Source organism: Toxotes jaculatrix, chromosome 4, assembly GCF_017976425.1.
Source record: "Toxotes jaculatrix isolate fToxJac2 chromosome 4, fToxJac2.pri, whole genome shotgun sequence".
In the NCBI taxonomy this organism is placed as follows: Eukaryota; Metazoa; Chordata; class Actinopteri; family Toxotidae; genus Toxotes; species Toxotes jaculatrix.
In genome coordinates this window covers 19,629,607-19,644,233 of record NC_054397.1, presented here as the reverse complement: position 1 = coordinate 19,644,233, position 14,627 = coordinate 19,629,607, and the positions used below count along the sequence as shown (strand labels likewise).

At 43.0% G+C, this 14,627-nt stretch overlaps 1 protein-coding gene across 3 annotated transcripts in view; it reads left to right on the top strand.

The window, feature by feature from the left end:
- Nucleotides 1-2,878: 2,878 nt before the first annotated feature.
- The window catches only part of adcy9 (adenylate cyclase 9), a 36,579-nt gene continuing 24,830 nt past the window's right edge, over nucleotides 2,879-14,627 (top strand). Inside the window, exons 1-2 of one of the 3 annotated variants that reach the window (XM_041036111.1) lie at nucleotides 2,879-4,019; nucleotides 4,282-7,107. In XM_041036111.1, the coding sequence (XP_040892045.1) occupies nucleotides 5,214-7,107 (1,894 nt within the window). In that variant the 5' untranslated portion in view covers nucleotides 2,879-4,019; nucleotides 4,282-5,213. Of the gene's footprint in view, nucleotides 7,108-14,627 lie in introns of all 3 variants that reach the window. The other 2 variants (XM_041036112.1, XM_041036113.1) reach the window with 2 other exon arrangements.

The window sequence follows — 14,627 nt, the reverse complement described above, 5'->3', positions numbered from 1 at the left end:
GCCTCCAGTACAACTGTGAGGAACCTTGGAGTTATTTTTGATCAGGATCTGTCCTTTAACTCACATATAAAACAAGTCTCTAGGACCGCCTTCTTTCACCTGCGCAATATCAGTAAGATTAGGAACATTCTGTCGCAGAGTGATGCTGAAAAATTAGTCCATGCTTTTGTTACTTCTAGGCTGGACTACTGTAATTCCCTATTATCAGGATGTCCAGTTAACTCTCTAAAAAGCATCCAGCTGATCCAAAATGCTGCAGCGAGAGTACTGACTGGAATTAGCAAGAGAGATCACATTACTCCTGTACTAACTTCTCTTCATTGGCTTCCTGTAAAATCCAGAATTGATTTTAAAATCCTTCTCCTTACATATAAGGCCCTCAATAGCCAGGCTCCTTCATATCTCAAAGAGCTGATAGTACCATATCATCCTAACAGATTGCTTCGTTCCCAGAATGCAGGTTTGCTTATGGTTCCCAAAATCTCTAAAAGTAGAATGGGAGGCCGAGCCTTTAGCTATCAGGCCCCTCTCCTATGGAACCAACTGCCAGTTTGGGTTCGGGAAGCAGACACCCTCTCTAATTTTAAAACGAAGCTTAAAACCTTCTTGTTTGATAAAGCTTATAATTAGTTGTAGTTACAGTCCTAGTTATTTATTAAACTTATAGTTAGTCACAATTATCTCTATAGACACTGTTACAGTTAAGGATATAGCCCTTAGTAGGGCTGGCTCAGGCAACTGAATCATCCCCTAGTTATGCTGCTATAGGCCTAGGCTGCTGGGGGACATCCCATGATTTACTGCGCACTTCTTCTTCTTTCTCTTTCTCTCCTCAGACCCACTCTCAAATTTATTAGCCTTTATTACATGTCATTAACTCTGTGTCCCCTCTGTCCCGTAGTCCTGTGCTTGTTTCTCTCTGGTCTCTCTTTCTCTGTACCTTTCTGCAGGTACCTCTGGCTCCGGAGCTGCTTGTCCTATGGTCCTGGCTCCACCCACCTGCTGCTGTTTATTGTTTACAATGATCTATTTCTAACATGTTTAATGTTCCGTTCTGCTACAGATAAATATTGGATTAATATTCTTTGCAAACTGTAATGTAAATAATTACCAGTCATGACAGCTTTTTGCCTCCGTGCTCTGTTTCATAATTCTAATCTGCTGAGCACACATTATCCAATAACTGTTCACTAACTGTAATGTAAATACTGACCCACATTGTCTGTATTATGCTGCATGTCTTTCTCCCCCTCTCCTCCATTCCTAGCTGTCCTATCTTCCTCCTTTTCCTCCTTTTACCCAGCCCGGCCATCGGCAGGAGGGTCCCCCATCTGAGCCAGGTTCTGCTCAAGGTTTCTTCCTGTTAAAAGGGAGTTTTCCTTGCCACTGTCGCCTTAAGTGCTTGCTCTGGGGTCAGGCTCTGGGTCTCTGTAAAGCGCTTTGAGACAATTTTGATTGTGGAAGGCGCTATATAAATAAAATTGAATTGAATTGTATTGAATTGAGAGGTTGAACTCTTCCTAAACTGACAAATTCCTTTCATAACTCTTATTATTTTTGTGAATATTTACATTGTGGAAATGCCTATGTAATTTTGAGCCCCAACAAAAACTGTATGTGTGCTAATCCCCTACTCTGAGATACAGTATTTAACAGTTGTCGGTATACCTTATTAAAGTGTACAATAATATGATACATTATACATAAAAAAAAAAACTTACAATGGTCAAGAAATTTCATAGGATCTATCTCACTCCAGCTTTGTTTTTCTCATCATAAAAACAGCATTAAATTCTTTTGATTCTTGTCAAAAATATTGCTGCATGAATTGTGTTCCCTGTTTGGAAGTGTTTTTTTCATCTGGCTTTTATTTTGGGAACAGATTTTCCACCGAACCTGACCCCACGGTAAATAAAATCTGAATACTTTTATCGGCAACAAATAAAGTTCAAAAGAGTCTCAATTTAAGAAATATTAGATATACAAATAGATGATTAAATAATTAATTTGTATATTAAACAAATTAGTAAACAAATTAAATTAATTATACAATTAATTAATTAATAAATAAGAACAAATAAATAAATAAACATTTTACGAACTTCACCCGTCACTGTCATGACAGGGCGCCACTAATTCTAGTCTGTGGTTGGCAGAGCAGGCTAAAATGATCTGCACAAAAACCGAATTGTTCATCAGGCACAAGTGGTTTATTCAGCTGTGCTTGTTGAGTGTCAAGAGTGTGATAATCACTTTTCAGTAGCAACAAAGATCAGACAGTAAACATCAGAGATGGCAGTTTAAACGTTATGGCAGTAATTCATATGTGACATGAACATAGCTCCACTCCGGACACCACCACCACCACCCACTGTCAAGTTACACACAGACAACCAGGGAGAGAGCGCAGGCCTTCAAATTAAAGGCGCCAAGTTCTTTGCATTTCACTAGTAGTTCTGTGTTAAATATACAACTTAGTTCACTGTTTGGGACAGAATTAACTTACTGTTGTCCTCAGTGTATTTATAATAACTGTTATAATTTATGTCGTTTGTTATTAATTTTACCATTTGGCTTTTACTGAGGGCTCAAAATGACAGCAGCTCTTTGTTTATGCACACCTTTGAATGGTTTCTTTAACCAACAAAACACTTTTGCGCATTTCAAATCATTTCTGTTGTTTGTAGCTTTCTCGAGACCATTGTCTTGCTCAAGGCAATGGGCTGCGAGTCATGGGTTGAAATATTGAACTGTAGTATCGACCGTCTTGAAAGGCAAGACCGGAAACCGTGTTTTTTTAAACTGTGGTTTGCTTGACAGGCTGGTCCCACCAACCCGCACCGCCACAACAGCTGGGGGAGGATTTCCGACCCAGTCACAGCGAAGATGGTGGCAGCTACAGGAGTGGAGGCAGTACGTTCGCCCGGATAAGACGGAAAACCAGCCGCAAAACTCCCACGGTGGGTCTGCTCCTATTTAGCCCCCAACTCCAGCAGAGAGGTATATTAGGGGGGTGGAAAGGGTGGCAACCAGCGGCGGACGGAAGAGGACGCACCACAGCCAGAGCGCACAGTGTTGTGTTTGTTGGACACATGCATGCCAGCGAAAACTAGTGCTATCCAGACCTAAGGAATTGACTGAGATAAGGAGACATTTCTGTTTGTGGGGGCGGTTTTTTTTTGATAATCCCACCGAGGAGATATCCAAGGGGTTTCCTTTATTGCTCTGGGGATTTTCTACTTCTTTGCTCTGGGAGGGGAGGGGAATGCGAGGGGAGGAAATCCAGCCTCAGCTCCAAATAACCAGAGACTCCTAACTGGGTCTCCTCTCCAAACGCAGGAAATACGGCCTGGGAAAAAAAAAAAAAAAAAAAAAAAAGTTTGGGAGCTTTTGCAAACGAGAGGGGGCCTATCGCTGACGTTTTGCACGCGTTTTACGACTTGAGCTTGAAGTATTACGTGTTTTTTTTTTTTATTAAGCGCTCCTGCTATTAAACAGAATAAGTTGAAGGAAAGCATTCAGATGTTACACGCCGTTGGTGTTGTTATTGCAAGAGTTTTGATCATCACTATTTATAGACCAGCCTGTTCCGACCGAGGCTGTTCCTCATAGCTGTATGTTTTGCCAACTGCGCGCAACAAGTTGCAGACACTCCCAGCAGAGGCAAACCTACGCTAATTTGGGCCAGCGGATGGTATTTTCTGCGCCTCTCTTTTCGGATTACACGTCTTTGAATAGCGCATACCCCTGCCCGACCCCCTCTTTGGAACCCAGAGGGGGAATAAACGGTGGAGATCCGGAGAGGGAGTTCAGGAAAGGACGGGGCTGGATCCGTGGGAATAGGCCTGCTTGTCAGGCCTCTTATGATCTGATTCTTGGACTGGACAGGGCTCCAAAATAACTCAGTCTGGAATATTTGCAAGGGCCCGCTGGAATAAAGATGGAAGGAGAATGCATGAGGATAAGAAATGCAGATCCTTAGCACACTGAGCAACACATGAGAAGGGATGTAGTGGAAGGTAAAGTCGCCTTAATGATCACCCACTTTTTTTTCTTAATTAACGGAATTAACAGTTTGCTCACTTTTTGTTAGTTTGGCACTAGGCCTACGTTTAACGTAAAACATTGGCAGTGTATAAAGCCAGCTGCTTAATGCAAAACGAGAATGTGTCTTTTTTCAGGAGAGGACTGATAAATTATTCTTTTTTTCCTACATTTTTTCTCGTAGTTCTGATGCTATATGATGACGGGATTCATACTGTCCTCACTGTTTTATTTTAGCACTACTTTCCGTTCATAACAACAAGACTCTGGGAGTGTTTTTAAAGAGAGGAAAGGACGTGGAAATTGACCATTTGTCGCTCATGTTGTGGAGATAAGAGGGACAAGTGTAACTTTTGTAGCCACTTGCTGTGCACAACGCCAACTGTTGACAGCCTGTATCTGCATCTGCTCCATACAATGAAGCCCTGGACCTGAACGCTGTTTTTGTTTTTTTTTCTTTTTCTTTTTCCCCCCAACGCAAACAACGTTATATATTTCGGAATGAAGACAAATCTGGGCATTTTTCCCCGACACTGTCTGACTTTGTAATGTCAGCAGCATCGAAATATTGCGCACATCCAGAGGAGGTAATTTCCAGTCATGTAACGTCAGGACTGACTTGATGAAGGCATAGAGAAAAAAAAAAAACCCGTTGCATCACTAACCAGTCCTTTCCGAGAAGGATGTTCAATTCAGGAGGCAGAAAGAGTGATGACAGTGTTTTTACCGCAGCTGGAGAGAAAGCCGGGCTCAAACCCAGAGCCTCTTTGGAGAGGGATACATGTAATGTGAGTACTGACGCAAACCCGGGGTCGGATAATGAACTGCTCAAGAAACTGGAACGGCGCGTCTTGTGTGAGTGAGTGTGCAGGCTGCTGTGTGCGTAGCAAAGACGTCTGTGCCGTGCTCACCATTCATGCAGTGTGATTATTCCAACAAACACCTTTGCTCTCTCTTTCTCTCCCTCCCCATCCCACCCCACCGCCCCCTTCCCTGTCTGCCTGCCCGCCCGTCACTCTCCCACCGAAGCCTTCTCCCTCCTCTCCGTGCCACATGTGCACACACGGCGCCCACGCACCGCGTCTAATTGCTTGAGCGCCATCAGAAGATATCATTAATATTTAACACCTCTCCCGCACTCCCCTGGTTCCCGCGTCACACCAGTCAATATGGCCACACTGCAACATCACCGGCAGCTTCTCATGCATGGCACGGAAGTGAGCTGCGACTCCAGCGGGGACGGCGCCGTGACCGTGCGGATTACCAACAGCGCGCCACACGTGCATCAACATGAGCCACTGAGGGCTGCCAACAGTGGAGCCGGAGGAGGAGGAGGAGCTGGAGGCTATGGGGCTGTGAGTAAAATGAACCCTAACCTCCACAAATACAGTATCTCCTCCAGCTGCAGCTCAGCAGACTCCAGAGTGGCCGTGACCTCCGCTACGAGGGCGCACAGGAAGGCGCCGCCATTGTTCGAACGCTCTGCTGCCCAGTGCTGGGACCCCAAGTTTGACTCCCCCATCCTGGAAGAGGCATGCCAAGAGAGGTGCTTTCCTCAAACACAGCGGCGCTTCCGTTATGTCCTGTTCTACCTTGCAGTGGCAGCTGTACTCTGGGGGGTGTACTTTGGGGTCAATAGTGACCGCTGCAACCCCATGACCTTCCTAGCCCCCACAGCCTCCTTTTTGGTCCTTCTAGTACTCCTGTTTTTGTTCACCTTCACCCAGCCCTACACACGGCTGTACAACCAAACCTCCTTGCTCCTGATAGCTGTCACCTTCGCCATCACCTTAGCTCCTCAGATACAGACTGCTGGTTATACTGAACTGGAGTGGGCCGGTGGTGGGAATGCCTCACATCTCTCACCAGACCAAGCAGCAACCCACTGCATCTCCCCTGTAGGCACCTTTTCCCTGTGCATGGAAGTTCTGCTGTTGTTATACAGTGTTCTCCATGTCCGTCTGTATGCCTCAGTGATGCTGGGGCTTCTCTATTCTATATTATTTGAGGCATTAGGATGGCTGCCATTGCTTCACATGACTTATGACACGACCAGAACAGGAACAGGGTTAGTGGGCACGGGTTCGCACTGGGAAGGAGACACACTCCGCTGGCTAGGCCCTGCTAAAGCTCTGCTCCACTTGTGTGCCCATGTCATTGGCATCCACCTGTTCATCATGTCGGAGGTGCGTTCCCGCAGCACTTTCCTCAAAGTGGGCCAGGCTATCATGCATGGCAAAGACTTAGAGGTGGAGAAGGCCTTGAAGGAACGCATGATCCACTCAGTCATGCCTCGGCGAGTTGCGGACGAGCTGATGAAGCAGGGTGATGATGAGGGCGGTGGTGAGAACTCTGGCAAGCGTTATTCCTCTGGTGCTTGCTCTGCCTCAGCCGTCTCAGTGGGTGGTGGAGGAAGCGGTGGAGCTTCACAAGCCCAAAGTGCCACAAGCCCCAAAAATCACCCTCACAACAATCACAAACGCAAGAAGACCTCCATCCCCCGTGGACAGATAATATTTAGGCCCTTCAATATGAAACGTATGGAGCCTGTCAGCATCCTCTTTGCAGACATTGTGGGTTTCACCAAAATGTCTGCCAATAAGTCAGCACCAGCCTTGGTGGGCCTTCTCAATGACCTGTTTGGACGTTTTGACCGGCTTTGCGAACTAACTTGTTGTGAGAAGATCAGCACTCTGGGAGATTGCTACTACTGTGTAGCAGGCTGCCCCGAGCCCAGACCGGATCACGCCTACTGCTGTGTAGAGATGGGCCTGGGCATGATCCAGGCCATCGAGCAGTTCTGCCAGGAGACATGCGAGACTGTCAGCATGCGTGTTGGTGTCCATACGGGCACCGTGCTCTGTGGGATCCTCGGAATGAAGCGCTTCAAGTTTGATGTATGGTCAAATGATGTCAATCTGGCTAACTTGATGGAGCAGCTGGGTGTGGCGGGCAAGGTCCACCTGTCAGAAGCCACTGCCCGATTCCTGGATGACCGCTACCAGAGGGAGGATGGGCGGGTAGCAGAGAGAGCAGGGCAGAGTGCAGTGGAGAAACTAAAGGGTAAGTGACTGTTCACCCCTGACGTCCATGTGAGTTTTCATGTGTTCATCCAGAAAACAGAGGTTATATATTAAAGAAACTGAAATAGGTCAGAAAGAGAGGATCACTTGTCATGAACACAGGTCCCGCTGATTAAGGATTTGACTTTAAAGGATAAATTTACAATTCAAAAATTACCTACGAGTTTATCTTCAAAGTTCAACGAGTTTGTGCAAACATGCTAAGCCCCGAACTTGTGATAAAAAGCTGAAGAGTGCAGCAAAGGCTAAAAATGCAGGATAAGAAGAGGCCATTACATTTTATTAAACTCACACATGTACAGGATAAAGGTTGAAAGTCTGCATTGTTTGAACATGGTCATCAGGGTTGAGGAGGGTCACTGCATGCCTAGACATCACTAAAATATGTTATCTGACCAGTTAGTCCTGTTGAAACGGTTTCCCAACAGAAACAGGAGATCAGGCTGCAAGATCAAGAGATTAGAGCACCAGGAAGAGGGATGTGTTTTGGTCTGTATCAACTCGATATCATTCAACATTCAGTAGCAGTCAGTCAGTACTAATTGCCACTGTCACTACCTGTGGAATATTTTTCTAAAAATAAAAACCAATTGAACTTATTTAAAATCTGTGAAATATAGAGCAGTCACTGCATATATTTAATGCCATGTTTTTGCTCAAGGACTTTAAGGATATTACCCACTCTACAAGGACTCTAAATGCCTTATGCTATCATGAGGAATTTATATAAATGATAAATTTGTTATTTTGGAGCTGAACTCTAGTGATTTGTTTTGGAGCTCCGTGTTCAAACGAGAGAGGGTTGTGTTCTTGAGATTAGGGCCTTTAATCTCCAAATACAACAAATGGATATGAAATCCCTGCTACTACGGACAGATGTTGACAACTTGCATAGTAATACTATTAATGGATAGTTACGGCACAAGGATGACAGGATAAGTAATTGGAATATACAGCAGGGACGGTTCAAATATGTGACTGTGACTCACTGATATATTTGGTCATTTTAACAAGCAGTTTAGATGAAGTCAAACAAGGTCAGTTTTGCCACACAGATTAGTCCTTCTCTTGGATTAAACACAGTTTTGAATCATACAAAAATCACTTTAGTCTAGTTCAAAGTGTGCAGCCTCCATAGGCTGTTTGTCCTCCTATCTCTGACTGTGTTTGTGGCTTGTTGTTGTGGTTGGCCAGAATGTTTGAGCTCGAGATCGCTAGTTGATAAGAGAAGGGCTGAACGGCTTTACTGTTCTGAGGCAGGTATTGTACTGGATTCCATTGGATTAGACAGTTGATCGCCATATTGTGCCCACCACTTGTAGGATAGGGAATAGTGGAGTGATGGTGCAGAGACTAGGCAGACACCAGACAGAGGGTAGAAGATATGGAAAGAAATTTGACTTGACTGTCTGCAACTCGTCTGTGCAGGGATCATACTATTTGTGGAAAAAAAGGAATTTGTTTCAGTGGTGTTCAGTAGTTCAGGCTAACATAGTCTTGTCTGTTTGACAGTGAATTTAAAAGGCATAAACAGCATGACCTTGCATTTCGTGCAAGGGGGTGCAACAGATGGCTGAAAAAATAAACATTTTGATGGGCGCAGCGTCTAAAAATGCCAAAATTTGCTTGCTTTTCTCTTCTGCTGGTTAGATCAAGTTAAGATTTTTAAGATATGGCTCGGAGCTCTCGTAACGCCTTCATCATAGCAGACACACTCACACTCACACACACAAATACACACTCTGAATCTGCCTCAATACTCGGTAAAAAGCAGCATCAGTGGAGCTAATCTCTCCAGCAGGGAATTCCTCGTGGACCGTCTAATCTTAGGTCTCTTGCGAACAGAGACTGTCTGTTCTATTGTCAGGCCTTATGTCAGAGTGTATTCACACTTGGCTCTAAACGGTGCCATCACTCTCTATTTCCAGACTAGTGAACAGTGACAGAGTGAGATATTGACATGCAGCTTTTGTTGAGGGAGAGAAAAGGGGGAGAATGGCATCTAGTTTCCCGCTGAAACAGAGACTCACAGTTTCCTGCTCAGAGAAAGAGATGACCTTAACAGTTAAACTTCTGTAGCACAGAGAAAGAGGGTCTGACACAGTTTTTTTTAAAAGATAAATTGACAGTCTCATTTTGGGAGAAATCAATATACCCCTTTTTGTTGAGAGAAGAAATAAACTGTCAGAATCATGCATTGCATAGGAGACTGAATATAGCTGGAGGGAGAGATTTGTCTATGAGGGGGTTGAGAGAGTGGTCAAAATCATCAGTGAAGAAATGAGTTCTTGTTAGTGTTCATGATGTTGGTTTGCTCAGAGTTGGTACTTTAGCCAGAGGTTTTTCACACCACCAGAATATCTTGAGATATCTTTCCATCTGAAAACAAAATCCATTCTAGTTGGAGTTTGTGAATTGTTGTAATCAAGTGCTGCCAGTTGGACATTTTTCTCGATTTACAGTGTAGTTCTAGCCTGTCTGGGGATGTCGGTACCATTCAATTCTTATTGCTGGATATATTTCATTTTCTTTTACAACAGTTCTTGGCTTATACCATCAACTGCACAATGAGCTCTCCTCCATTGCTTTCCATTCTCTTCCATCCCATTTATAAGTCACAAACAACAGTTAAAACCAAGTCATTTATTTGGTTTGAAAAGAAGTCACACAGTTGTTAAAAATCCCCAGTACAGACAGTTTTGAATGTCAGGTTTTAGAAATCATATTTTCTGTTTCCCTTGCCTCATATGCTCAGTATTAGCACGAGTGATAAACTGAAAGATTTGGTGTATTTCTTTCATTCTCTGCGTCCTTCTGGCTGTCTGTCTTTCTCTCTTTCCCTCTCCACGTTCCATATCTCTCCCTCTGCTTTTCCTTATCCTCGTTGTGTTATCGCATTCATTGCCTCAGACTCTCACCTGTCACTCAGGCCTGTGCATGTGGTCTGTTGTGTAACACTGCTTTAGTGCTGCCTGTCTGTCTTTAGTCGAGGCTTTGCTATAGATCCCCCAGCAGGCTGAATGATTCGGCTCAGATAGCGTGCTTTCAACCGTTCTCTTCCTGTTAGTCCCTTAACACCCGTCACCCTGCTCTCCTTTAAACAACAAGAACTAGCAAACCAAGCTTTGTTTGACCTGCCAGTTGGTAAGATGCTGTAGTTTGCTGGTAGTTGTTTCAGAAATGCACTTCTATCTAAGTGATCTATGTAATGGATTGTGAGGGATGATGCAGCAGCAAACAATCTCCCATAACAGTGCAGTACATGGAAGGGATGAGTCATATCTCTGTTGACAAATACATTAATTATGCAGGTATGCAGTGAGGAATTTAAATGCAAGGCAAAAATATGCAATATTTTCATGGCCCCCAGCATTTCAGAGACAGATTGGAAGTTTAGGCTAGTTAAAGTTTGAACTGTGCAAATTTCTGAAAAGTACAGCGTATGTGCATATCGCGTGGAGATGAGTAGTTTGACGCTGTTTCATGAAATTAAAAGATTATGACAGTGTTGCTCTAAAATGCAAAAAGGTCAATTAAAAATGAAAAATTACAACGTAACTTTTGGAAAAAAAATAAATCTGTACTCATGCTTTCAAACTATTACAGTTACTATCATACTTGCTGATCATACATGTTCATCTGCAGACACAAGTGACTAACTAATTAGCAGCCGTGGAGCCAGTGCAGGCTGTCTATAGGAGATGGCAGCTGGTGGGACATTAGCTACTAGGAAGTCATGGTAGCAGCTACCTGTTTAAATATGTCTGAATTTGCTGCTCTCACTCTGGCAGCTTACCTGTAGCCACAGTGAGCAGGCCAAATGCAGTCTGCCCAGCCATTTATACATTTGCCACCAGGCTAAATTTTCAAAATAAAATCACAATAGTTACCAAATGTATTATTTACTGTCAAAATTGCCCCACTGGGTCACTAGATTTGTCTCTTTAAAAAAAAGTTACCTAATACACACTCACTTAGGTGATCATTGGGCCACTTTGAAACGTGAATTTCAGCAGTTGGTGTCCATCTATCAGTCACTCTGATATTCACTCTCTTAGACAACTCAGTCCCACAAATCCTTAGATGGTGGATCGTCACACTCTTCTCTTGCCTGCACTTCCTTCATCTTCCGTCTTTCTGCTTGTGTGTGTTTGTAGGTTTTTATTTAGTTTTTAGCATCTTTTCCCTGAAACACATCAGGATTTGATTCTCTTTTGCATCGGGCCAATGAGAACAAGGTTTAAGTCTTCACTGTTGTTAACGGTGTTAGGTTCCATTTATGTCCGATGACAGACTATGATTTTTACATCCTCCATTTTCCTTTTTTGCCTCACTTGTGTCACTGGTTGCTCCCAGTCCCTCCTGCTCGATTGTTTGTGTCTCCTCCATCCACTCTAATCCAGTCCTGCCATGTCTCTCTGTTTCCAGCACACAAACACACTCATATTTCACTGTAGGTGGTGAGGAAAAATGTTTTCTGCCCTGGGTTTTTGTTTAGCTGGTCTTTATATCCTGCCTGTATCTGCTGCGTTAATGTCTTTTTAGGCTCCCCTTGTTGAGTGTTGTAGCTTGGGGAAATGATGTTGTGGATGTTCCAGGTGTGTGTGTATTAGACTAAATTTTTTATCTTACTTACAGTCTAGAATAACAGGATGTTGTATATTTGCCGACAACTCGCGGTTTGGTCCCTGGACTGTTCTCATGGTATCATAGGGTGACATTGGCACCTTGTCGCTGCCAATCTATGTAAGTGAGGAGGCACTTTCTGTGTGTGTGTATATCTGTGTGTTTGAAAACACATATAGGTTCATGTCTGCATGTATCTTTTTCTTTTTCTTTTTTCTTTTGTGACATATTCTTGTGTACAAACAAGTTCATCCTTCCGGTGCAGTGAGTTACAGTGAGAAGTCCGTGCCCTCAGGCTGATTAGTCTGCGCTGAATCAAACATGTCACCTAAATATGCAGCGGCAAATGGCAGATCCTTAACTATACCCAGGCCACACAGGGTAATGTGCTTTTGGTGTCCTACTCTATATTTGCTTCTATCCTCTGTTTTCCTGTTAAGGTAGCATTGTAACCACCTCAAATTTAAACATCATCGACGTATCTGTTCGCCAGATGGATCGTTTTGGTGTGAAGAAATGTATTTCCACTACGAGCCAGCGTATGCTTCACAATAGACCTGTCAATAGTGTTCTTGATTGGCAAGTCCTTCTCTGCAGACTGAGTACAGTCAAAGTCCCCTCATGTAGCTCAACATAATACAGCATAATACACTATCAGAAGTTCACTGACCCTGATCTAAATGCCATATTCAGTGGAAATACATACATGAGTTTGCATGAAACAGTAACTTCTCTGATGGTGAAGTTTTCCTCACTCATTCATGTTATGAATGTTTACCACTTTTATTCAGGATGTTTTGATAAGGTTTGCTGTCTAGCTTCTCATCAGCACTGCTCTGCGTTATATTGTTCACAGCAGGCCTTTTTCACAGCAGACATTTTGACATGTCACTATGAAAAGCACAGGTGTAAATAATAAAATGAATGATGGCTGAGTTCCATTTAGCTCCTTCAGCTTCAGGGTCCTGGTATTGTTCATGCTGGCTCACAGTCGCACTCTTATGGCTTCCTGGCAGACTCGAATAGAACAGAACCATTGTTAAAATTATTAACAATTTGACAGATTCTGAAAATCTCCTTTGACACAACTTAGAGCTCACTCTTGCACAAGAGTGCCTCAACAGCCGTAGAGGAGGAAGAGTATTACTTGTTTACTTTCTGCAGCCAAAGTTTATCAGCTGTCTTTAGTGGGTTCAAGTTTTATTACAGAACAGGGGAGAAAGGAGAGGTTAACAGTAAAGAGTTACAGCAGAGACAGACAGAATGAGAGTGGCAGCACTGCATGTCCAAAGTGTGTGTGTGTGCTTTATTATAAAGATAAGACATGCAGGACATAAAACAAAATGACAGATCTAAGTCTTTGTGACTTAAATAACTTAAATAGAGAGATGCACACGCATACACAGCGAACTGAGGTGAGCACAGAGGTTAGAGACTGATTTAGACCTTTAAATGTTGCACAGTAAAATCCGTGTGTACATGTTCCCTTTTCTTTTTCTTTTTTCTCTCTCTCCCTCTCTGCTTTTTGCAGTGCCTTCCTCCTGCACTCACACACCATCTTAAACATACCCTCTGTTTCTTTGTATGCATACCGTACATCTCTCTTCCCCCTGTGTCTGTGTTAGATTTGTGTTTGTGTGAGAGTGATGCCCTGCGTAAAGCTGAGGGAAGACAGTTGCCCTCAGGCCTGTGACCCATCATAGCGTTGCCTTGCCCCCACTACGTGTACCTCCTTGGTTCTCAGAAACGCTGTCACTGCAAGGTTCAAAGGTCAACTGTAATCGCTTGACTAGATGATCTTGCAAGTGAGTCTGTGTGTCTGCCTGCCTCTGGCTGTTAGTGTGTATGATAACAGGATGAAAGTATTAGAGCTGAACATGTGAACATGGAGGAAAGATGAAGATAAAAAGGGATTTTTGATTTGGGATCATACATTTTGATTGTTTCAGTGGTCTGCAGCAAGAGCGCTGGAGTGCAATTAAAGAGGACCAGGGTTCATGTTTAACCACTCACTTTCCCTTGAAGTGCCTAAACTGGGCTCTATGTGACTTGATGGTGGATTTGTCTACCTTGTAAAATTCCTCTTATCCATCCAATCCAACCCTAATGGTCTGGGACACATTACATTGTCTTTAACAGACACTAAAGCAGTGTTTTGTTACTTATGTGCCTGTTGGTAAAGTCAAGAATCAATTTAATTGAATTCCTCAATGTGTTTTTATTTTTATTTACTGTATTTGGGTTTGTGTGGCAGCTGAGATAAAACTGTGGCAGTTCAATACAGAAGGACTCACAGTAAACAGTACAGGGAAAACACTGTTAGTTTCTGTATGTAGAGCTCTTTTCAGTTTCTGTTCAGCCATGGTAACTGTTGCTGCTTGCATTACATATGAAGTTATCCTCTAACTTTGAAACATACTGGAAATAGAAAACACATCCCTTATTGTTAGCTTCTTCCTGTGAAAGAGTCTTAACTCTGTTAAGAGTAAAAAGCCTAATTATCAAATGTTCTCCCTTTGATAGAGTGAAATTTACCATTAAAACAAATGATGGACAGATTTTATCTGTATTTTATTTTACAAGTCTTTCAAACAGTTGTTTGTATTATAACATTGATTACTAAGCCTATTACGTACTGATAAACTAGTGATTATTGTTCTAAAAAGACCACCACTTTTTTTTTTTAGCCCATCAGCAGTGTGTGTTTCATTCACTGTTTTGGATATGAACACTTTCTACATTTGACAATACCAACAGGCAAAGATAACCTGTAACAAGCAAACTGTCATTTAAATTCAACAAAGTTTAAAGAAATTCAAAGATAAAATAAAAAAAGCATTGCTAGTGACGTTCTGTCTGACTTTCCAGTGCTGC